Here is a 26,479-nt window from a genome sequence, read left to right on the forward strand (position 1 = left end):
CTATGAAGACAAAAGAAAAATTGATTAAATCTCTAGAAAGAATAATATTTAAGAATTTAATGGTTTAAAAAGTGAAAGTATATTATATTTGCTACACACTTTTAGCAAAAGATTCAGTCATTTTACTAAAATATTTCCATAAAAATTAATATTCTTTTTTTTTATGTCAATGAAAGATTAGTAATAATCCACACACACACATTGACACACTCCAATTATCTACACACACACACACACTACGTAGCCTAACACACACACCCACACACACTCATTCTGCTTAAAATGCCCACTCCCCCCCACGAATCTACACACACACACACTCTCATTCTGCCTAAAAAGCCCACTCCCCCCACGCATCTACACACACACACACAAACGCCCACACCCACACACACCCATTCTGCCTAAACGCCCACTCTCCCCCCACATATTTACACACCTTACTTAACCAGGGAACTAAAGGCATAAGACAATGGCCGATAAATTAATGGATATCCAAAAGGAAAATATACACAAAATTACACATTTTGTAAACTATATTTAGTGGTTTAAACATTTGGACACACAAAGTAATGAACCAACCAATAAAAATTAAATAAAAGTCCCCAGAGTTATTTATTTAACGAATAAAATGTCATTAACTTTAAGAACTAATGTAATAAACAGCTAAATATCCATTTCCTCCCTGAATACAGAATAGAAAGAATGTCGAGTTTTTAATAAAAAGATTTAACAATATCCTATTCCACCAATAAATAGTTAAAAAATTAAATGTGTTTATACATATAATAATATTTTATAAAGTGGTAAGCTTTTTTTGTCTGTAGCGAAGGTTTTAGGCTATTTTATTTTTATTAAAAAAGTTGCTAGTGAATTAAATAAAATTGAATATAAAATTACAAGATTAGAATGATAATCTTTTTATACATTAAATAATATTTAATTCAAAACTAACCTAGGTAGAGTTAGGTAGAGAGAGAGAAGGAGAGAGAGAGAGAGAGAAAGAGAGAGAGAGAGAGAGAGAGAAGGAGAGAGACAGATAGATAGAAAGAGAGGTAATAAAATGTCGTGCCGGTAAAAAACATTTTACTTTTCGAACTTCGACTAATTTTCTTTTTTGCTTTTTTTATCATTAAAATGATAATCATGTTGTGTTACTTTTAAATGACATTTAAGAAAATACACAATGCTTTATCTATTTTGAATACAATTCCCTATAAATGCACTGCAATTGTTCGTATTTAATGCATTTATTATTCAGTTTTCATAATAATGATAAGCGTGGTATCGTTCTGTTTAGAAAATTTGAAAATTGTTTTTCATCTAATTAAATATTTTTCATTTTTTTATTTTTTTAGGCAATATTTTTAAAGATTTATCTTCAATTGTTAGTTATCTACCTATATATATAACGTTATATGCAAATTCACAGCCACTTTAACAGTCGGGCCCCTTGACTTGAACACCAGTATTTAATATAAGGATGTACTACTAGAGGATATTTTAGTATTTTGGTAAGATAAATGCTTTTTTTAAGTCAAAAAAATATTTTTGCTCTTTACCTGGATGACCCTGCCAGGTTTGCTGGCATCCTGTGCCCGCCAGGATGGAGATGTTCAAAAAATTCCAACTCTCAGTTATGTGTTATACCCATACTTAAAAATGCACGCAGTTTGGGCTTTTTATCTTTCACACACAGAAAATGATATAGAAAAAACCAAAGGGGGTGGGCGTTCAACCGTTAAGGGTTAATAAAATGTTAAAATAATAAGTTGTGTTTATATAATATAGAATAGTAAGGCTTCTTTATTTGTCTGTTAATATCATGCTAATCACCGAAGCTTCACTAAGGTCCTAGGTTGGTTTAGGTTAACTCATTTTAATATTTAAGCCTTGGGATAGTTTTAGGCTTTTTACACAACAGTTAGTAATATTTTAATCCAGTCAAAAATAATCATTCATTTCTTTGGTCAATCTGTATTATAAAAACAAGGATGACAACATCCATAAAAGCGAAGCCCTGAAACGTTAAGACAAACGTACATTAATACTTGTAGACTTTAGAGTGTCAGAACTGAATATTTAGCATATAAAAGTAGAAACAAAATTGTAATTAAATTTGTTGAAAAACTACGTAAATACAGGATATTGTTTAAGGACATACTTACATTTTAAGGACATAATTATAGAGATGCTTCGCTGATAACATTGTACTTTGTGGTCCTAGGAATCAGTATTCCAAAAATCAGATCAATCGTATAATTTTATCACATGATTATTTGTTATTGAAAATTTAAAAATCAACATGTTTAAAATGGACGTATGGTAATTCTGGTAACGGTTACAGAGTTGCTACGCTTTCTAAATCGTACCTAACTACTACAGGAATCACTATGCAAAGTTTGGAATCGATAGGACAATTCTAACCTGCCTCAATTAACGAAAAGAGCTATTTGTCTGACGGACGGACTAACCCTAATTATAGAAAAGCTTCGCTTTTAAAAAGTTGCTATTAATATCTATAAAAATAAATCTATGTATCAAATGTTGTTCTTCAGTCAAACTGTTGTTAAAATAAAAAATCAGATACAATGATGCAATCAGCAATGTTGTGAAAATTTGTACACCAAACCAGCCTATACCAACAACGAAATTAATTTGGAAAAAAATCATGCAACCTAAAATTGATTTCAGCTGTCGTTAGGGGGCAACATATAGTAAAATTTACCTTTTTATATGCCCCCCCCCCCCCCAAATATTATTTGAGATTTATTTCGCTTGTTGTCTTTACCTTATTCCTGAAACTAAACTTTCAATTCATCAAACCAAAATTTTCTAAGGCCTAGCTATTATTAAACATAATAAATCTCCTTGTATAGAATCAAATTTGATGAATACATATCTTTTATTTAGCGTGAGGGAGATTTGGTGTCGGCCATTGACTTTAACGCCAGTCTAATAGTCGCTGGATTTGAGAATGCACTCATTTCTGTCTGGAGGATGGAGACTCGACAAAGGGTAAGATTTAATCTTTTGTTTTGTTTTGTATTACTGTTTTATTTACTGTAATTAGCGGTTATGCCACTAGAGGCCTGTCAGGAACAGCTATAAACCTTTTCCCAGTGCCTTTGAAAAGCTATACTATAAAGGAAAATCATATCGTTTCAGCGGTTAGCGAGATAAATCGGTATAGACAGACATCCTTTAACTTTATTATAATGATTAAGTACATGGGTGTTTGTCTGTCTGAAGTAAGAGATATTAGCCTCTAGCGAATAGAGGCCAAACTGTAAGTGAAGTTTATGCAATGATATTTCAGACACAGAGGGAGGTAACATTGGGCTGTTTAATACACTAGTCCCAAAAAGTCATTTAATAACGTTTTCTTAATCGTTAGCTTAACAGCTTTGGAGACTTTTATTGAATTTTTATTGGTTGGTTCATTAAGTTTAGTGTCTAAACTATTCAACAAATAATCGTAATTTTATGTATCATGATTGGGGGTGTACATCAATTTATCAGCCATTGTCTTATCCCTTTAGATCCCTGTATTTTAGAGATAAATTTTTAATGCGATGCTACTTTGCTATTAACTTCGCCTGTGCATCCGTAGTGCCATGAGGGAAAAAGGATTTCCTGGGCGGCTATTTAAAATTGACTTGTTATTTTTTGGTGAAAATTCCCCTTACTTACTAAAGAGCATTCCGTCAAAAACTTTGTTCTTTGGGTGATTGGAAAAAAATATTTCATGATTTTCTACTGTATTAATCACATAGATATTCTCTTTTTTCATTGCCATTAATTTTCCGCTTTATAACTCTTTATTTTTAATGATTTTGTTCTTCGCTTCTTATAATTGTCATCCTTGTTAAATATGAGTACCTAAAAGAAACTTATACCTTAACATATTAATTTTATTTACAAATAATTTTAGAAATTGGTTCTTTCTGGTCATAATGGTGGAGTAACAGGTAGTTAACAATATATTTGGTTCATATTGACGTTCTATTAATGGAATTTAGTGGATATGGTTCATTTTTAGAACCTTTTTGGGCCATTACGAAACTTACTGGGCTGGATCTTTAAATGTGTAGCCGTTGCCGCTAATCAAATTGGCTACGCGTAAAATTAGGCATAATAATTTTATTTCTTTGATAAAAATAATATATTTTTTTGGGTGGGCCATAGAAGATTTTAGAGATCCATATTTCTAGAATACGTGGCATTGCACTGCTGTAAAATCTTTTTAAAATCCATGTTTTATTGTCAGCACTGGTAGTGGCGACGGCTACGGCTACGACTACGGCTACGGCAGTGGTAACGGCTACACATTTAAAGATCCAGCTCTGGACTCACTCAAATGTTATTGATTTACATACATTATCTTATTTTCTGATAGTCTAATGACTTTGTTTTTTATTTGATACTAGAGATATCTAGGGGCACCTGAGTTAAAGGTGAGGGAGGGGTAATTTTTTTTCCTTTGGGAGGCTGGTGGTATTCACCCCAAAATAGTTATAAATCTTCCCCGGATCTATGAGTATCTTTACTATAAAAGAGAACCTTATAGGTTCAGTGGTTACCAAGATTCTAAGCTACACACAATCAGACAGACATTCTGTTACATAAGGATTCGTGGGTTCATGGAAAGAAAACAAAGTAGCGGGTTTCGTCGTATTGTCACAGTTCCTTTTAATAGATTATTTTAGGTTCGCTTAGGTTAGGAAATTGGCCCCGCAGAGTTAGAGCTCACCACAGGGGCTAGCAATAGGAGAAAAGATACTGTGAAAATACGACGAAACCCGCTACTTCGTTTTCTTTCTAAGATCCGATTTGTGATTTTCTTTTAAAATAGTTATTCTATTTTGTTAAGGAATAAATGTACAAGGCCATATAGCTGCTTCTTGTTCTTATGACACAGAGGTAAATATTTAGATCTTAAGTTTTGATTATTTTTGTTCTTGTTCGATTGTTTATTCTTTAATTTTCTGAGTCCTCTCAACGTGCGTTCTTTTTTATAAATAAATCATAAAATCAATAGCTGATTTAGAGTCATCTCTAAAATAAAAGTTATTTTTATCTGAATATACATATAACTACCTGCCACCCTTTTTCAAGGACCTTTATCGTCTGCTGGCAAATTGGTTTCTGCTACTTCTGCTGTGTCAATATACCCGATATATCATTGGTTGAGATTCAAATACCCAATTGAGTGTCGGCACAAGGTTCTTGGAATGGGGACATACGGTTATTTAACTCCTTCCTCCTCTAGTGGATTAATCTAATACCAAACTGATTACAACAATAAAATTTAGATGTAGACTTTTTTCATAATGTAGCAAAAACTTTTAAGTAATTAATATTTATTTTTACAACCAATTTTTCAAAAAAAATCTTTAAAATATTTGCTGGCTTTAATTTTATTACTTTATACTGAAAATTTTTAATATTTTTATTGCTGCGCTTTTTAAGACATGATTGCATCTGTTTATTAAGCGAAGCTTTTCTATAATCAAGGTCGGCCCGTTATTTAGTAACGGGTAGCACTTTTACTGCTTAATTTGGAGATGTTAGAATTGTCCTATTGATTAAAAAATTTACTTGATGATTCCATGAAAAGTTTGGTTAGCGTAGTAACTTTATATTCGTTACCAGATAGTTGTAGGTCCATTTAAAAATATCCTGATTTTTTTTACTTTTTTGACGAAAACTTTTAATATGATATAAACATACTATTCGTCTGATTTTTGGAATAATGATTTCTAAGACAACAAGTTACAATATTATAAGCAATGCCTCCCTTTAATCAAATCCTTAAAATGACAGTATGTCCTTTTACTGTATGTACTTCTGATTTTAGAGTATAGCTTTTATGGAAGTTGTCAGTCACCCTTGTATTTTTAAAAATCTTCTTGGTTTTGATTTACATAAATAACACATGTTTGTTAAAGGTTCGAGTGTGGAATATAAATGCCGGAACCTGTTTAAAAGTTTTAAAGGATCATGACAATTTTGCCAGGTGTATCAGCTTTTCTGGGAACAGGTAAGCCAGTCATCAGTTTTATGGACTAAATTAAAGCCTTTTCCTTAAAAATTAACGGGTCATGGAAAGAAAACGAAGTTGCGGGTTTCATCGTATTTTCACAGTACCTTTGAAAGTTATTTTGGGTTAGGTAAGCTTAAGTAAATGTTAATGATTGCCCCGCAGGGGCTAGAAATAGGAGATAAGCTACTGTGAAAATACGACGAAACCCGCAACTTCGTTTTCTTTCCATGATCCAACTTAACTCTTAATTTCTAGCTTTTACCACTTCAAAGTAGATTTAAGATGGCTTTAAGATCATATTTTTTATCGCTCAGTCTTTTTGCGTCTATATAAGTATGTTACAAGCGATTATAAACTGTTTCTACGTTCCAAAACTTGGGTCTATGAATGGTTTCAACGGCCCTAATATAAAGTAGTATATCATCGTTTATAGAGGTTTGGTCGGACCTGTGTCTATATAGAAAATGCGCAAAGAATTTAAGTCTATCTGCAGCCATATAATTATAAAACTGTTATTTCTATTTTATTATAATGCTAAAGAAAGAAAGAATAATTGTCATATCGACTTAAATAAGGTGTTTGATTGAATTATGGAAAGAAAACGAAGTAGCGGGTTTCGTCGTATTTTCACAGTTGCTTTTCTCCTATTTTAACTCCTGCAGGGGACTCGAACCCGGCCAATTTCCTAACCCTGCTGGGCAATCAATAACACATACCTAACCTAATCTAAAATAATCTAACAAAAGCTACTGTGAAAAAACGACGAAACCCGCTACTTCGTTTTCAATCCATAATCCGTTTAATTTAGTATAAACAATATTTACACGAGAATAGTTATTTCTCGCATCGTATTATAAACAGCTTTCTGCGGATATAGAATGTACAATTATAAGATTAAAACCAGTTTTTTTAGCCCCGACGTACCGAAAGCACGGGCTGAAAAAACTGGTTTTAATCTTATGTTTGTACATTTTTATTAAAAAGCTGGATATAATACGATGCTAGACATAGTTTTTTCGTATGGATGAGAACCGGTTCCTATCCACCGGATTCGAATAAATACGAGAAAACTAATTTTCTATCATTTATTAATCAATTTGTTTAGGATTGTTTCTGGAGATTTTGGTGGATTTATTCTACTATGGGATTTAACATTTAATGAAGACGATAAGTAAGTTTCCAGTATGGCTTCGAAACCAATTATTTTCCGGTGGATTAGAACCGGTTCTCAGTCATAATGAAAATAATGTCTTAGCATCTTATTACATCCAGTTTTCTACGAATATAAAAATGTACGATCATAAGATTAAAACAAGCATTTTTAGCCCGTGCCTTCGGTATCTCGTGGCTAAAAAATGGTTTTATTCGTATAATTTTTCATTTTTATATCCACGGAAAGCGATAAATAACTATTTTTGTAGCGAAGCTACTCTATAAGTCACTTGTTCACTGTTCAATATGTAAATTACATGTGTTTTAAACATGTTTTTTTTATATTTTTTATTATTTTTTCTTCTTAACCTTTTCTCTATTTGGCACTATGTCTCATATCATACCATCAACGTTTTAGAGATCTTATGTATCATTCTGACATACTTATAGACGTACAAACGAACATTTTACAATAAGTAATATTACATTTCTCTGTAACTAATTTTTGAATAATTTATTTTTAGTGGAAATGTCGTAGCCAAAGTTGTAAACAAAAGACAATGGCAGTCTCATAATGGTAAACATTTTTATAATAAATCTTTTAAGGTCCAAGATAAAGTTTCCTTGTTATGTTGCTTTTAGTGGTTTATAATGAATATAATATACGTGGATATTATGACACGGGGAAAATTGTCGCCAATGTAGCCTGGTAACATAGAACATGTTAATTGGTCAGTTCGTTCATCCAGTAGAAGAGGAGGGGAATTGGGGAACGAGGCGAAAGGTGGGGAATCGTTATTTTCATTTTAATAAAGAACATGAATATCTTGTGTGAGATCCATGTAATAATATGTTCATTGTGGGCTCAGACATTTTTATCACTAATGGATATCTTTTTATATTTATAAAGAATAAGTATAAAGAATTTGACTTTAACTTTCAATGTTGTTTTTTTATTAAATCTTGATTATTTTTCTTTTCAAATAATGTCTTATTATTAAAAGAAATTCATATGATTTCTCTAAATAAGTTATTTTCAAAATCAAATATTTTGCTAAGGTCATGTTGTTTGTATTCATCTGAATCCAAGGCGTATTATTTCTGGTTCCAGGTAGGAGGAAATAAAACTTTTTTGTTAATTATAGGCATTTGCTAGAGTTTTCAAGAAAATGAAACATTTTTAAATATTTTCAGAAAGATTTACAGTTTTTGATTAAAAAGCATATTTTGTAGTATTACCATTATTTCTATACATGAAGATCAAACAAATTAACTCATTTAATAATAGTTATTTCTCGCATCGTATTAAAACAACTTTCTGCGGATATAGAATGTTCAATTATAAGATTAAAACTGGTTTAAATCTCATGATTTTACATTTTTATGTTCGTAGAAAGCTGGATATAATACGATGCTAGACATAGTTCTTTGTATGGATGAGAACCGGTTCTTATCCACCGGATTCGATTGAATACGAGAACAATTACTTTACAGAATAAATAGTTAAAATTTCTTTTGCAATTTCAGGGATAGAACTGTTGCTATTAATGATTTCTGGTTAAAAACTATGGATACATTAACTTACAGGTTAGCTATACTCTTTTTTTAAAAACTGTAACTTAGAACATAAAATGTTCGCGTGCATGGTCCTCTTTTTTGTGTGTTTCAGTACATAGCAGACAACCAATCCTTTGATTGCACGCTCTTTGTCTAGAGATCTTCAATTAACATAGTAATGGTCAAGTTACGCCTGTTTTGGGGGCCAATGCATTCCTATTATTTACAATTAAAAATTACTTATCCAATGCAATGGAAAAATGTGGATAAAATTGTTTAGGGTCTGGTATTTTAAAGTATGTAGAATATACGTGGATATTATGACAGGAAAAAAATTGTCGTCAATTTAGGTTGCAATTTCCCTTATATTGATCGGACCGTTTATCCAGTAGAAGGAGGGGGGAATGGGGTAAAGGAGGGGATTGGGGAGATTGTTATTTTAGCCCGCTACAGAGTTCACTTTAGTATAGAACATGACAATCTGGTGTAAGATCCAAGTTATAATATATCCGTTAGTATTTTTCAACTCATTCTCACCACTTACTGTTCGAAAGTACATTTTATTTCCTTTACATATTATTATGAAAACAATGGAAAATGAATATTTGCAAGCCTTGTGAGTTTAAGTTAAACCTCAATATATTACCTTGAAATCGATGGGAATTCCAAAATATTATTTCATAAATTCTATTGCTGGGTATTTGAAGCGGGGTTTTTGAGGTCTAACACTATTGATCATTTTCTTTTTTAGGCAAAAAGAAGACAGAAAGTTTTCAAGATTTCTTAAGCGATATATATAGAATTAGATTTATATGGATTAAAGTAAAATAGAGATAAATTAGTAGAAAAATGGATATAATAATGAAGTTATTTGATGTTTTTGAAAAAAACTATATAAAATGCTATCTTAAAATCTACCTGCTTGTATGAGAAATCTCCAGACACTTTTGAGTAAATATTTTGATCTATTTTGAATGGTTTTAGTTTCAATAGTATTTTTACGTTTTCAATTTTATTATATCATTATATAACTGTAAGAGGATAGGGTATTTTATTTTAAGAAAAAACTTTTCTGCTTTACATGTTCAATAACATTTCTGTACTTAAATAGGTTTTGTGGAATAAAATATCCCATCCTCGATAATTATCTCTTTCAAATATCCTATACTATTAAAGTACTATTTTTTGTCAGAAGCTAAAGATCTCGGAAATAGCTGGTCTGTATTTGTTGCACTTTTCAGATATAGATAATAGATATATTAGGGGGTTTTTAAGTTTTTTTTCTGGCTTCCACTGCCCTAACTTAGAGACTAGGGGTGAAGTAACTAGTATATTATATGAACACATATATAGTGCATTTTAAATGTAATAAATAAATTTTTAGATTTGATTTTATTGAGCTGAGGTGCTCTGTGAGTAACCTAGTCTGTCTGTGTCTCTGATCGTTTCCCTTACTATCTTGCGTTGTAATACTGATATAAGACCTGGTACTCAAAATACACTTTTTCGAATTTGAATCTTCTGCTGACCTAAAAAGTTACTTTAGGGGCCTAGAAATACATGTAAAAAATTTATCTCTCTATCTCTATATACTGGCTACCTAACGTCAGGCCTCTAAAAAAGGCCATTTTTGAGATCCCATTGTTTCATACAATAATTTTAAAAGCATAAGAGATGGGCTTGAAGATAAATTTAGATGTTCTGCATATTTTTTTAACTATAAAATGAGATTAAGATTGTTGTGTCAAAAGTATGTTTTGCTATCTTTGAATCGTACCTAGCGAAGGCGATCTCGGTTTTTTGTAACATTTTTCAGCTATTTTTTTTAAAAAACCGATTGGTACTAGTTTTAGAGTAGACTTTGACAAAAGATTTTTTGGATATCATATCTTTGGCCTTATATGTTTAAGTTGAAATATGCAGAAGAGCTAAAAACCTGCACATAGAAACCAACCTGGGTTGAATTTTAACGAATTTAAATTTTTGTGTATACAGCAAACAACCTGGGTTAAATTTTACAAATTTAAATTTTGGTGTATACGGCGAACAACCTGGGTTTAATTTTGCCATAGAGTAAGTTTATGCATAAATATCTACAAATTAAATAAAATCATAAAAGGGTTATCAACACAAGATTTTGATTAATTTTGGTAGATTTTTATGTGATTTTGGAAGATTTTTTATATAAACAATTAGAGGAATTTGGACATGAAACTTTACATATAAAATTAAAACTTTTAGAACCCAGAAAATCAAACATGTTTCCCCATGAACCCATCATTATTTTGTCTTCATTGCCACCTGATGGCTGGCCTTCGTACCAATGATCACTGAATTCTGGCCAGTCATTTGTTGATCCATCAGACCAAGTCCATTCATCCCAACTTTCACCAATGCTAATTTTTAAAAATAATTAAAGAATGCTTTTAAAGAAACTTGTAATAATCCTTACTACCCCCTCCCCCCGCCCAAAAAATTTTAAGAAAAAATCATATTTAACCACCCACCAAAAAAATTTGTTTTCTACTTTAGAGAAAATAACTAAACCCTCCCAACTTTGTGAAATTGCATCTATAAATAGCTGACCCCTCCCAACCAAAAAAATTTTATTATTTGAAAATAATTTTAAGTGGAGGTTTGATTTTGGCTCTTATTCCCTTCCCTCGAATGTATGTACTAATAAAGATTATAACTGAAACCCTAACTTCTATATTTTCTAGGATTTTGCCAATTAAATTATGTTTCATTTTAACCCATTAGTGCCCATAAGTAAATTTCAGGGAAGCTTTAATATGTCAAAAACGGAAAACGTACTTTTTTTTGCTCTAGTGGCGTTCACAGGAAAGTTGCAAATAAACCCGGTTCGGCGCGAGTAAAGATACCCGTCGGCATAGGGACCCGGTTTTGGGCGGTTTCCCTCGGTTTTCCTCCGTATTAAAACCCAGTTTTTTACTAAATACCCGGTTTTTTGGACCAAAAAATTAAAAATGTAATTTTTGAACGTCCAAAGTGAGTTGTAGAATAGCTAATACTATAATACGATCAGAAATTGAAAACTACATAACCTCGTGTAATTTAAGAGCTACAAGTAAGATACGAAACGATTTATATCACATTAGGTAATTTTGGCTATAGGTGCCACCCTTTTCGGTTAAAAAAGCTCGTTTCTCGATTTTTTAAAACTTTTGCTAATAATTGTATTGATAATAATGGGAGGGATATTGGTAATGTAATTTTTGAACGTCCAAAGTGAATTATAGAGTAGCAACTATTCTATTACTATCAGTAATTGACAAAATGTAACTAACTATCTATCTATTGTATTATCATTGAGAATCTACATCAATTTATCGTCCATTGTCTTATCCCTATAGATCAGTCTAGCTATCTATCTATCCATCCTTTTATTTATCTATCTATCAATTGTATTATCATTAGGATATCAAACAAAAGACACAACCCCCCACCCCCACAGCAATAAAATGTATCAGGTTATAATAAAATTTTACATTTGAAGAGAATAATAAATGATAAATAAATATCTAATGGTTGAAAAGTTAAAACCGGGTGATTTTAACCGCGCCGAGCCGTGCCTATATAGAACATAAAAAAAACGATAAAAAAGTCATATAAAAATAACAATTTGAATGAAACGAATTCACAAATGGATGTAGTTGCCAATAAACTTTAAATTTCACAAAAAAAACAGCAACTTTACTTCATAAACAAAAAAGTTAGGAGGGGTATTTTGAAATCACCTCGTTTTTCTTGGTTTTCAAATTTTGTTGAGCTATACCAGCAAACAGAAGTAAGCAAAACTGCCTGCTCCAGGGGGAAATGAAAACCAGGGTAGTAGAGGGGGGATTCATACTGAGAATGATGCAATTGAGAAACTGGGAACAGGTTTAATTTGGGATTTTTTGTAACCGGGCTTTAAAAACCGGTTCGTCACTAATGGGTTAAGCTATTATGTTCAAAATGTGAATAGACACTTGAATATCTATATTGTAGATTCATTTTTATCAAATCAAACTTGCCGAACACCACCAATCCACCACCTTCCTGAAGGATTTAATTCTACCAATCTCTTTCTAAATCAAAAACATATTAGAATCACTCAAGGGGGGGCGGAGCTCAACTTTCCATTTTAATCTTTAGTTTTAAAATGAAAAAGGGAAAATATTTTTTTGGGGGGGGTAGACTTCACCTCCCCCCCCCCCCCCAAATAGTTTTCAACATTGCATTGCTTGTCATCAGGAAGGTGAGAGGTTCCAATTTTGTTCCAACATTGTGTCATAACTAAAGACGTTAAAAATCTTAAACAAAAACATAAACAAAGATTTTCCCCCTACATAATACAAAATACTAACAACTAGCTTTGCCTATAGAGGCCCCTAGAATCACTTGAGATGGTGGAAGGGGCGAGGAGCTCAACTTTCCATTTTAATGTTTACTGTGAAAATGAAAAAGTGAAAATATTTTTTTTCAAAGCGCATCCGCTTGTTGTCGGGAAGGTGAGAGGTTCCAATCTTCATCTGACATTGTGTCATAACTAAAGATGTTAAAAATGGTTCCTACTGCTTCTGTAGAAAATAAAGTCAAAAAGGAGAATCATATAAGTTGAGCAGTTAGCAAGATTATGCATTACATACATATACACATCCTGTTTGCTATTTATAAGGATCAACATATCTTGCCTTAGAAACCTCCATTCTTCCTCTGAGTGGATAGAAACTAAGTGTCCACCAAAGGAGATCTAAAATCAGAAAATATTTTAACAAATTATTTCTTTTGGGAAATATAAATTCTAATTCAACATAATTTAGTTTTTACAACATAAAAAGTGTTAGTAAACAAGAATCATCTAAAAAGTTTACTTTAATGATTTAGTCAGCAACATATCTTTAGAATAGAAAATGGCTATAAGTAATTTCCATTGAATTCCTTTATTAAAAAAAGGAAAGAAAGTCAACTAGTAAAGACATTGGTTCTTGACCTGACAGTGCTCCTCTGCATCATCCCAGAGTTTTAGTTCTTCACTTGCAAAATGATACAATGTTCCTTGAATTTCTTCTAAGCTGAGAAGAAGAAAAATTAAGGTTTTCATCAAGACTACATATTACATAATTATTTAAGGTATTTTCTCTTTAAGAATTTAAGAAAGTGCTATTTTTCTTAATTTACAATTTATATGAATTCTGAATTTAATCATGGATTTACTTACTATCCAAATGGAGTATCTATTGATGGGCATTTATTTTCTAATAAAAAAAAGGAATGGTGAAAAAATATGAATAATTATTTAACAAATTTATAAAAAAAAAGTAAACAAATGATTATTACCTGTCGTAGCCATAGCCATGTCCGTAGTTGTAGCCGTAGTCGTAGCTGTAGTTGTAGTTGTAGTCGTAGTTGTAGTCGTAGTTGTAGTCATAGTCGTTGTCGTAGTCGTAGCCGTAGTCGTAGCTGTAGTTGTAGTCGTAGCCACTAAAACATGGATTTTTAAATTGTCCCCTACAAGGTAAGGCAGGCAACATACATAATGCCATTACACCAATTTATCATTTTAATACAAAATTAATAAAAATTTTATTTATAAAAACCTCAATTTCAATGGTTTTACGATAGAAATATCAAAATAAGCTGTCTTTTTTGGCTACGCATAGCCAATTTGATTTAAAGATTGCTAATAGGTTAGTGGCTGTACCTCTGGCAGCGGCAGCAGCAGCGGCAGCGGCAACGGCAACGGCAATGGCAACGGCTACACATTAAAAGATCCAACTCTGTTCTATCCCAATGATGCTAATACTTACCTGGTTTAATGTTGATACAATCATCTTTATTGTATTCACAAGAGTTAAGATTTGTCACAGAGAAGTCTTTTTCATCCACCCTCCTAAAAAAGATTGTCGAGTAAAATAAGTTTATTTTTTCTATAATTAACTTTACTAAAGTGTGTAAAGTAATGTGATTATTTATCAAACCTTTTTTGGGTACCTTTAGCTTTACTGATATCTTTTAGAGGTATGATAATCATATAAGTAAAGGATGCATCTAAGATTTTAAAACTATGAAACCTCTTGCTTAAACTGAAATTGAGGGAAGGGGGTGAATAAAGAGACATCAAGGAATGTGTTGTTTTTTCATCGGGGGGTGTAAGCCTTATGATGTTTAATAAAAATATCTGAAAATAAAACATGTCTTCTTGTTTTAGTGAAATATATTAAAAAAAAATTAGATACATATCCAAAGCATCATATGATATACTGGCACATAGTAATTAAATAAGACAGACATGCAGTTGTTGAAAGAAATAAAATATAGTCAAAACTTTTCTAACTGGTAAATTGGTGGTGAATTTGTTAATATATTATATTGTTAATATATTAAGGAGGGTTTGACTTTTTTACTTGGGACACGTATGAGGGGGTGTATCCACCAACCCTTAATTTTGTCAGAGGGTTGGATACACCCCTACACAACCCCCATCAGCATGCCTCTGATAAAAAGATACGGATCATGGAAAGAAAACAAAGTCATTCCTAATTAGGACAGAAGTCACTGGAAAATGGTCTAAGGAAGGCTACTTATGTCCTTCATCTAACAAAATCTAACTTAAGGGAGGTGACTTATGTCCTTTGTCTGACAAATTCTTACATTAGGAAGGCTGCTTATGTCCTTCAAGTTGCAAAACTTCGCTTTTCTGTCCTTCACATAGCAAAACCTCACAAAACATAGCATTTCTGTCATTCACATAGCAAATTCTTGCAAAACATAGCATTTATGTCCTTCACATAGCAAATTCTTGCAAAACATAGCAAATTCTTGCAAAACATAGCATTTATGTCCTTCACATAGCAGATTCTTGCAAAACATAGCATTTATGTCCTTCACATAGCAAATTCTTGCAAAACATAGCAAATTCTTGCAAAACATAGCATTTCTGTCCTTCACATAGCAAATTCTTGCAAAACATAGCAAATTCTTGGAAAACTTAGCATTTCTGTCCTTAACATAGCATTTTGGTCCTTCACATAGCAAAATCTTACAAAACATAGGTTTTTCTGACCTTTTTCTACCAGGAGATCAGAACTAAATCAGAACACACATAACAAGAGTTTTTACATAATACATTAAGATTATCAATTATGCATTTAACTCTGCATAAATTATGATAATTTATTATTATTACCCCTCCCCCCCCCTATTTAAAATTTACCCCTGCATAAATTAAGATAATTTATGCTGAGTTAAATGTACTGTTTGAACTTCTATCTAACAGGATATGAGAACTTAATCAGAACACACATAACAAGAGTGTTTACATAGTACATTCAGATTAACAATTATTCAATTGGCCCCTTTTCAGGCCATCATATGACTTGGGAAGGAAGTTGAGGAGCATTTTATGCAGCCTAAATTCTACTATGCTATGCCACTTTTCCTAAAAGGTGTCATAGCTGGCCTCTTTTGTGTCCATCATATGACATGGGAGGTGGTGCCAGGTAGGAAAAGTGGCATTGCATTCTTGGGAATTTAGACTGCATAAAATGCTCCTCAACCTCCTTCCCATGTCATATGATGGACTGAAAAGGGGCCAGCTATGATGCCTTTTAGGCCCTAGAATGCAATGCCACTTTTCCTACATGGCACCATAGCTGGCCTCTTTTGTGTCACTCTTGTTATGTGTGTTCTGATTTTTTGGGTCAGAAGGAAAATCTAGCTATATTATGTCTATTTTCCAAAGACAGTACTTTTAGTTGTGTATACGATTTAAGATACCTACCCTTTCAGATCTGTGTAAACAGATAAATCCACTGGTTGAAGAAGGCTGCTCACTGATCCATAATCTGGATTAGGATCATACCTTGACAAAAAATTTGTTAGCGCTTCAATCTATTTTATGGGAGAGAGAGAGTTGACAGATTATGGCCTTAAATGATACCACTACATCAATTTAAAAAGATAGCCTAAAACTATCCCAGGAGCTGTATGGAGGTTCTCAAAATACTTGACTTAATATGCTCTGTGTTTAGCTTGATATTACAGACAAACAATAAAGCACTACTACTTTAAATATTAATATTGAAAATATTAAGTGCTATTATAAAACTAAATATTAATGCTATGTCATCCAAGGCCATTTTTTAAAGGTAAGATATCTAAACAAATTGTACATTGCTATGTTTCTTTATGACATACTAGCGGCTTCGCCCCTAGCCTCTAGTGGCTTTGCCCCAAGAGGTGATCAAAAATAAAATTAAGAGGAATTAAGGAAACCTTCAACAAAAAAAAAAAAAGTAAAAAATTTTTTAAAAAAGATGAAAAGAAGAAATAAAAAAAATAAATAAATAGAAAAAAGAAAATAGTAATAAAAAAAAAATTAAAAAAAAGATAAATAAAAAAATAAAAATTAAAAATGGGCGGAGATTTTTTTGTTTTTTGGTGGGTTGGGGGTGTCCCACCCCCCAAGAAAATAGTCTAAAACCACCACAGGACCAGTAGGTATATTCCCTGAAGAGTAGAATCCGATCGGTTCAGTGGTTACCGAGATCTTAAGCTTCAGACGGACGGACGGACAGACATCATTCTACTTTGTATTATAGATTAGTTTCATAAAACTCAGGGAACCAAAATAATTTAGGATGGAATGTACAATTCCTATACATGGCCAACCTCCCAGGGATCTAAAGGGATAAGACAATGGCCGATAAATTGATAAATAATAAAACACTAAATTACCCCTTCTGTAGATTACAATTTGTGGTTGAAATGTTTTGACACTTGACTGAATTAATCAACTAATAAAATTCATTAAAATCCCCAAAGTTGTTGGGGTAACAAATAAGAAAACTTTTTTATTAAAGTTTGGGGACTAGTTTAATGAACAATCCAATGTCCCCTGACCCCTCCGTCCCTGACCAACCTCCTGACAGTTGTAGTAGACCATGTTGAATATATTGCACAGAAAACAATGCAGAGTAACACTAGGGCTCGAACCTTATTCCACATTATTGTTGGTAAAACGATGCTATACACGATTTTTCATTATGTCTTCTACAATGGTCCAGGGTAGGTCTTTGACTATTTCAAGGAGAGTTGAAGATTTGAAGGGTGTTGGTTTAATAAATACTAGCGGCTACGCCCCCTAGAGGACTCTAGGGGCACATGAGTAGGGGGAAGTCGAATTTGATAACCCAAAAGAAAAAGTAAAGAAATTTTTGGGGAGGCGGAATTTTTTTTGAGGGGGGGTGGTGTGCTTCCCTTCATTTTTAAGTTTAGATAAAAAAAAATCATTTTCTAGGGGGGGGGGATTTTCATGTTTGGGGGGGTTGGGGATGTCCCACCCCCCAAGAAAATAGTTATAATCCTTCCCGGGACAAACAGATACACAAACACACAGACAGTCTTTAGCGTAGGATCTCTCTAACCACTGAACCGATATGGTTTTCCTTTACTTTTCAGCTTTTTATCGATCCATGGGAGGTTTTTTTTAACTATTTTTGGGGAAGGTATCTTCACCCTCCCAATAAGAATGCCCCCCCCCCCCAAAAAAAAATATCTTAATGATACTTTTTCATTTTAAAACTTAAATTGAAAAGGATGTTCGTCTTTTCCCCCCTTCACCTTTAGTGCCATTAGAGGCTTCTAGGTGCGGAGCCGCTAGTGTAGTTATATTAAACTAAAAAAAAAAATTGAACGGTATTTGTTTAATAAATATTATGGGCAGGTTGTTATAGCAATTACTAAAAATAAACTGATCAAAAACTATAATTTACGTATTTGTATGATATTATACAATGTAGAATGTATTGCATGGTAATAAAATTAATCATCGCATCGTACAATAAACACCTTTCCGCGTATATAAAAATGTACTATTATAAAATTAAAACCAACTTTGTTAACCCTGAGATTTTGAAGGCACAGTCTAACAAAACTGGGGAGAAAACTGGATATGATACGATACAATACATGATTTTTCAGTGTGACTGAGAACCGGTTCTTATCCACCAGATATATATCAGTTTCGAAGCCATACTTGATTTTTGGGGTTATATCCTGCCTTATTATTATACTAGCGGTTTCGGCCCTGGCCTCTAGGGGCTTTGCCTCAAGAGGTAATTAACAATAATTAAGTACCTCTGCAACCACTATATTTTAAATTAACTGCCTAAAAAAAATAATGGGTGAGTTTTTGTTTTAGGTTAAAACCACCACATGACCAGGACCAAGATCTTAAGGGACAGACGGACGGACGGACAGACAGACAGACATCAAGCTACTTTGTATTATAGATTTGCACTAAAGCGTAGAAAACTAAGAATTGTAGAAATCACTTTTCCAAAATAAAATATAAATATGTCAATTAAAGATTTCATTAAATATTTACATAACTTTGAGAGTTTGCGCGGGAAATAAATAAAATACAAAAAACTTTTCTGTTAAAAAAAAATTTATTTATATAATTAATCACTCCTCTCTAGGTGGCCCCAGAAGCCAGGTGCGTAGCCACAAGTGGATTATGAAGAGAAAAAATCATTGATTCCTGCCAGTTATAAAGTGGCAAAGCAGTTTTTAAATTATTTTTAACCAACAATTAGATATTTCAGCCATACGATAAAAGTTCAATATATTAAATTAACAGCCAAATATTATTAATTGACTAGTTGACTATTAAATTATTAGACCCATTAATATCCTCGGCTCCCCCTGGCGTCAGAATGACCTGAAATTTTGAACATTAGGGGTTTTTCAGGGATTTGTTGTGGTGCTATGCAGGGAGTAAGGGAGGGGACAATGGATCGAATATTCAATCTTTAGGAGTCTCAGACTTTGGGGACTGGCTTAAAGGAAATGTGCAAGAATTTAGCAGTTTCTGACTGAGTTTGGGGACTTGCGCAAGAAATGCCGTTACTCGCTATGTTAGTTTTGAATATATATAGTTTTGCAGACAGAGAGTAGTTCAAATATAAATACACGGCCCCCCTCCCATACTATATTTCAGTCCCTTCATCCCCACCTCCTTTTTAAAAGTAGACGAGAAAGGTAGAAGTAGAAGGGAGGTGGGGGAAATAAACAGGATAAAAAGGGGCAGGAAGGCGTGCGGGTCATATACTTGCCCATCCAGCTACACGCCTGCCTGCCCCTTTTTTTTGTGTTCACATCAATTGCCCCCAAATCTCTTTTCTCTTTCCCTGTCATCTGAAGAGATCCAGGGAGATATTTCTAGTAATTAATTACAGAATGGTTATGTCAGTCTGTAATACTGGTAATCTTATTTTCAAATGATTGCTTTTTTTCTTGGAACTTTTTTCTTAGTTTATGGTTTTCTAGATTTAATCAACAATCACTTTACAATTTCCACCATATTTTCGGGATTATTCTGGTTTTCATGGCCTTTCTTCAAAAACTCTTAAATTGAATTAATTGCCCATTGTCCCCTCCCTTACTCCCTGGGTGCTATGTCGATTCCTAGATTTCCACATTATAATCATGAAAGGTTACGTGATTTTATTTTAATTTTTATTTTGTATTACACTGCTCTATAGTTCTTTCCGGATGTCCATCCATAATTTCTTAGCTTCGCTACTTATGGATGTTGTCATCCTTGTTTTTTTTGTAAAAGTTGTACCAAATTTACAGGGGACATGCTTTGTAGTGGCGGTGCAACCTATAGCCACACATTTAAACCTCCAGATAAGGGTCGTCCCATAAAAGTAGTTAGTTGTCTGAAATAGTTGGGATGTTAATGAACAACGATCCACAATGATCAGAGGACGCGAAGCTCAAAAATCATGAATGATATCAGGAAATTTTAGAGCAGTGTAAAGCAATAAAAATTGAACTTGATAAAATAGTGAAGTCACGAAACCTTTAAAATAAAGCAACCTTTAAAATCACGAAAACCTTAAAAATCTTGAAATCGAATTGCATCGCAATTAATAAACACATTTTAATAAAACTTGATGGAAATATGTAGAATATGAGTATATTCAATCCTAATAATTTCAGCCGTCAATCCAGTATAAGAATCAATAAAATCACAAAAAACCTAAAAAACTAGGAATCGATCTAGCACCCCAATTAATAGACAAATCTTATTAAAACTCGGTGAAAATATTTAGAATGTAAAAATAAGTCAATACCGGAAAACTTGAAAATCTAGGAATCGATCTAGCACCCCAAATAACAGACAGATGGAAAAAATAATGTATAGATTAGAGGGGCATATGTCATAAGAATCTTCACTATAAATTTCAGCTGTCTATCTTGAAAAGGAGCCGAGAAAATCACGTTTCCCCCATAACGTTATGGACTGATGGACGGACGGACGGACTGACTGACAAACAAAATGAATTATAGAGTAGCTTCGCTACTAAAAAGTTTGCTCTTTAAGATATGTTCTTGGTAAATTCTCCCCCTCTTTCTCCCTCTCTCTCTCTCTCTCTTTATTTCTTCCTCATTCCTCTACCTTACACATCTTTTCCAGGGATCTAAAGGGATAAGACAATGACCAAGAAATTAAGAAATTGATACACATGCCCATGATGATGTACAAAATTGATTCTTCTGTAGATTAAACTTAGTGGTTGAACCGTTTGGACACTCAAGTTAATGAACCAACTTATCAAAATTAGTAAAAGTCCCCAAATTATGAAGCCAACGAATAATAAAACTTGGGGACTAATAACTGTCATAAACAGCCTAATATCCTCTCCCTCCCTGGTGTTGATGTCTTTGAAACCCTGGAAAGACATGAAATAGCATTAATTAGCCCGAACAATGGAGTCCCTAAAGGTTCTATTTTAGGGAACAAAATATTTGTAAAATTTAATTTGCTCGCTCTGTAAAATAAGATAAGACTAAAGCAAGAGTGACAGCTCAATACATTACTTAAAGGGAACTTCCGATGTTTTGAACTTAAATTTTAATGGATTTATTATTAATTGGATGTTACACCAGATTTTCATGTTCTCTAATAAAGGAAACCTTGTAGCTGGCTAAAATAACGACTCCCCCCTCCCGCTCTTTACCTTATCCTCGCACTAACCAATAGATGACAGGGAAAATAGTAACCTAACAAGACGACAATTTTTCCCCTGTCATAATATCCACGTATATTCTACTCATCATGATTTTGTTAGGGGGTACATTTTACCACTGAGGTAAAAAAACTTATATTTCTAAACTAAATTGGATTTGCTTCAATATAATAAAATGACTAAATCCTTTTTTTCGCAAAATAAAATAGATAGTCTTACTATCAGATTAAAAAGAATTTTACGAGGAGTAAAATTTTACAAACTGTTTCTATTGTTTTAATAATTGCAAGTTTTCTTTAATTGATTAATTGATTGATTAGCCATAGTTTCTTAGGGTTTGGACCTAAGTAGTCATGGAGTAGGCTGAGACACTTTTGTATAGCCACCAGGGCTATCAAGCTCCACGTTCAAGCACATTATGACTTGACCCGCTATCTCATGAGAGCTACTCACTATTACCTCACCCTCGCCGAGAATGGCAGGTGTCCCAAATTAAGTCACCGTAATGAATGACGCTCTCCGCAGATGAGCTTGGGATAAGGGTAGTACTGATATTATGCACGTGACTATTGAGTATCCAAACTTACTCAATAATCCCCTTCTTACACAACCAGGGGAAGTTGCGTGATTGTATTCAACTGAGAAATTCGAGTTGCCACATGGGGACTAGAACTCGAACTCTCATCACCGTAACTCAGTGCGTTACCACTGAGCTACGACGCCCCTTGATTTCTTTAATTAAAGAAGACTTTTAAATTTAACATTAAATCAGCGATGGCAGCAAAATATCAAATTTTTTTATTTGTTCTTCGCATGTAAAAAAAATTAAAAATAAATAGAATTATTCAAAATATTAAAATTTTATCTAAAAAAGGGGTCTTCCTTTATTCTTAAAACATCTTTAATCAATTATGCACAAACATAGCATTGAAAATGTAAGTAATGTAATGAAAATTAAACAACTGTAATCAAGCAATTTTATGACATATTCTCATCTCGAGATACAGTTAAAACTTATAAATAATATTCTTTTTGTAAAGTGCTCTAACTTTATAATTGAATATGTCCCACAGCCTGTTTCCTTTAGCTTTGCTCTCATGAAGGTTATCATTATTGTTAAGAAAAAAAGCAAAATGTTTATATAGACAATTTCTAAGTTGCAGGAAAGACTGAGTATTATCAATTAGAAAAACGAGACTCATAAAATCAAAGATGTGTGCTTCTTGTGATTGATTAGGTTAGGTTATACTGTTACTCTCCCTCTTTAATTTCATTATTTTAAAAATATGTTGGGGAATCCAGTGCTCTAAAGGCTCCTAGAGGGAAAGCACCTCAATTGCAATTATGGATAGCTAGGTGAAAATATTTGAAAGCTTAACCTTATGATTTGATTTAGCTAACTCTCTGTCAATAAGCTGAAATAAAGTATAACCAACAAGGGAAATAAATCTAAAATATATTTTGGGGGCGGATGTAGAGGTCGTCAATTCTACTATTTAATTTATATTATTTCTACTATATAATTAACCCCCAACGACAGCTAAAATTACATATAGGTTTCGTGATTTTTTCCCGAATTAATTTAGTTGTTGGTGTAAGCTTGTCAATGAGCATCCTTTCTAATACTTACCTTTTTCGTCAGTCTATCAACAACGCTGTAAATAACATTATTTCAGAAAAAGAAATATAAAGAAGAGTGGGAATTTTTTTCTTGCTTTGCTAGTTGTCATCTTTGTTTTTTTTTTAAATGTATAGGTTTCATAGAGAGTTTTCTTTAATATATAGGTTTCATAGAGAGCTTGGAAGGCATGCATTAATATTGACAATTTATTTATTATTGCAATCTATTATCATTTATTTTAATTGAAAACAAAAGAATGTTCTTTTGTATTTAATGAAAAAAATTCCTAAGGCTAGAAAATACAATTTCTAATAAGTATGTACCTTTTATAAAAAGTTTTCTTTAGTCCTAAAAAAAAACTGTCTGAAACCCGAGGTGAATTCTTAAAAACTTTTGCCTCACTAAAATGTTTAGCGAGCCTTATTGATTTTAGTGGGGCAAACTGGACGAACCCCAATCTGTCCTACTTTGAGAAAGACGATTCCAGTGACGTCATATACGTTTCGGGAAAGTAAAAGGGAAGGGGGGAAGAAAATCTCTTCAAAAGAGATGGGAGAAAAGGAAAGAGATTTTCTTCCCCCCTTCCCTAAACGTATATGACGTCACTTGAATCGTCTTTCTCAAAGTAGGACAGATTGGGGTTCGTCGGCAAACTGATTTTAGTGATGCAAATTTTTAAAAAGAATTCACCTCTTCTCTGGACTATTAAAAAAGTTTACAGCTGTTTGAGAGATCTGAATATACATACCTACAGACAGACAAAGTTCTTGTAACTTTAGTGCATAGATTAACGGATAGACCTGGATATTAATCGCAAACTGTGCCCATGAATATAAATCTAGCAAGGATGACAACATCCATAATTAGCGAAGCACAAAAAAGATCGTGGAATGGACAATTTAAAAAAATAAGATGTTCATTTAAAATAACAATAGAAATAGAGAGAGAATATTAAAAATCATCAAGAGAATCACGAAACCTTAATATACAGATTAGATGAGCATAGGAAAATTAACTAAAAATTTCAGCCGAGAAAATCACATTCTCCCATAGCGTTACGGACTGACTGACGGGCTGACAGAATTATAGAGTACCTTCGCTAATAATGAAAAAAACAGCAATAACCATATTTATTATCATTAATGATTTAACATTAATTATATTGAAACTAAAGGTATGTAAATAAATACCACACAGAACAAGGATGACAACATTCATGATAGCGAAGCTAGACAAGTGTAGCAATATCTTTATACTAAAGTAACAGGATGTCTTTTTGTCCGTCTGTGTGTCTGTATATTTGTGTGTTTGTACTGAAGGATCTCGCTAACCGCTGAACTGATCGGGTTCTTCTTGACAGGGTAGCTTCTCATAGGTTCTGGAAAGGTTTATAACTATTTTGGGGAAGGGTACCACCACCCTCCCAAGAGAAATCGCACCTAGAAAAAAAATTTCCCCTCCCACCTAAAAAAATATATAAAAAAAAATTGTTTAATTAGAAAAAATAATAAATTTGGTTATAAAATTCGACTCTACCCTCCTCAAGAAACCCTAGAGGCCTCTAGGGGCGTAGACGCTAGTGACAAATAAACATTTAAAATTATAGAAAAATAGTCAGAGGAACCAATCCTCAATAAGCCTTATATAAAGGTAACATGATGTCCGTCTGTCTGTAGCAATTAAATCTTGTTTACTGCTGGACCGATATGGTTCTCTTAGTGAAGCTTCTTATAGGCCACTCTCTTTAAGTCCCCCTGGAGGCTTCTAGCCGCTAGAGCCGCATGTAGATACATAACATTAAAGCTAGAAAAATTAATTCTTAGATGTTATATTTCAATATGATTATCGCTTCCCATACAATGCAATGTTACAAAACCTAATGTAGAAAAGCTTTGTGCTGCATTCTTCCAAATTTATAAAGAAATAATAAAGGCAAAAAAAACTTTCTGGCGCAGCGAAGAAACTCTAAAAGTATTTGTATTTTTTGTAATACTGCTCTTTATTTAGTTCTCTTTAATAAACTACTTTACTGAGTTAGGTTATTCAATTCCTCTAACCCTGATCTAGTGTTATAATTACTAGAATCTTTAAATGTACATATAAACAGTTTTTTTTCTCTCTTTTTATTTCTTTCTCCTTCCTCTTTAGTTTTGATAGTTTTCTCTTTATGGATAAGAATATGGACAAGGAGATTTAGAGATCATTTGACAAAATCAAGAAAGATTTATTTGAAAAAAAGTAATTTTAAAAGGTGTCTCAAAACTCAGCCATGAGACGGCATTAAAAAGAGGGAGATAAGAAGAGAAGAAGGAAAGAAAACCCCTTAAAAAAGAGATGGATAATCCCACATTTTATGACTTCACATGGCTGATTTTTGAGAAGCTTTGTAAATTTCTGAAAAAATCACGAAACCTTTCTCAAATATTTTATACATTATATGTAGTATTTAATATTTATATTTCGTAAGACTGACAGACTGACCATCAAAGTAAATTTACTGGTGTATGCTAAGAACAACAGAATTTGATATTATTCACAAAAATTTTGAAAATAGAACCAATCCCACAAAGATATAAGGAAAAATGTGAAAATAAAAAAAAAGTTATTTGACCTTACATGTACAGAAAAAAAAATTCTATAGACAGGAATTTTAATTATCTAAAAAAAATTTTAAATCGGAACAAAAACACCAAACAAATGGGAAATGGAATAATCTGGTCTCTTTTGGAATTAACTGGAAAGTACAACTATTTTGCCCCAAGTTATGAATTATTGCTTTTTTCTAATATAAATATCAATGTACTTCATAAGTTAACTACAGTCACAAGTTGTTCATGAAGAATAAAGGATTATAAAGGATCAAATTGTTTTTTTTTTCTATGAAAATACTTCAGCTCTGAAAAAGACTATTGCTAAATGATTTTTTCATAAAAAATTAAAAGAAGAACTCACTTAAGATTTATACAAATTAATAAATTCTGTCCAATAATCATATTTTTATTTATGAATAAAAAATTCCATTATAATGTAACTTAATTTGAAGAAAAAAATTTAATG

The 26,479-nt window shown here is 32.6% G+C and overlaps 1 protein-coding gene across 1 annotated transcript in view; it reads left to right on the plus strand.

Annotated features, from left to right (window-relative positions):
- Positions 1 to 10,140, plus strand: part of LOC145321609 (F-box/WD repeat-containing protein 8-like) — a 70,822-nt gene extending 60,682 nt beyond the window's left edge. Inside the window, exons 14-22 of the mRNA XM_080163050.1 lie at positions 2,914 to 3,018; positions 3,935 to 3,971; positions 4,874 to 4,923; positions 5,952 to 6,043; positions 7,152 to 7,217; positions 7,723 to 7,775; positions 8,258 to 8,309; positions 8,726 to 8,785; positions 9,507 to 10,140. Of these exons, the coding sequence (XP_080019176.1) occupies positions 2,914 to 3,018; positions 3,935 to 3,971; positions 4,874 to 4,923; positions 5,952 to 6,043; positions 7,152 to 7,217; positions 7,723 to 7,775; positions 8,258 to 8,309; positions 8,726 to 8,785; positions 9,507 to 9,555 (564 nt within the window). The 3' untranslated portion in view covers positions 9,556 to 10,140. The remainder of the gene's footprint in view (positions 1 to 2,913; positions 3,019 to 3,934; positions 3,972 to 4,873; positions 4,924 to 5,951; positions 6,044 to 7,151; positions 7,218 to 7,722; positions 7,776 to 8,257; positions 8,310 to 8,725; positions 8,786 to 9,506) is intronic.
- The last annotated feature ends 16,339 nt before the right edge of the window (positions 10,141 to 26,479 follow it).

This window comes from Acartia tonsa, chromosome 6 (assembly GCF_053477335.1).
Source record: "Acartia tonsa isolate MP-2025a chromosome 6, ASM5347733v1, whole genome shotgun sequence".
NCBI lineage: Eukaryota > Metazoa > Arthropoda > Copepoda > Calanoida > Acartiidae > Acartia > Acartia tonsa.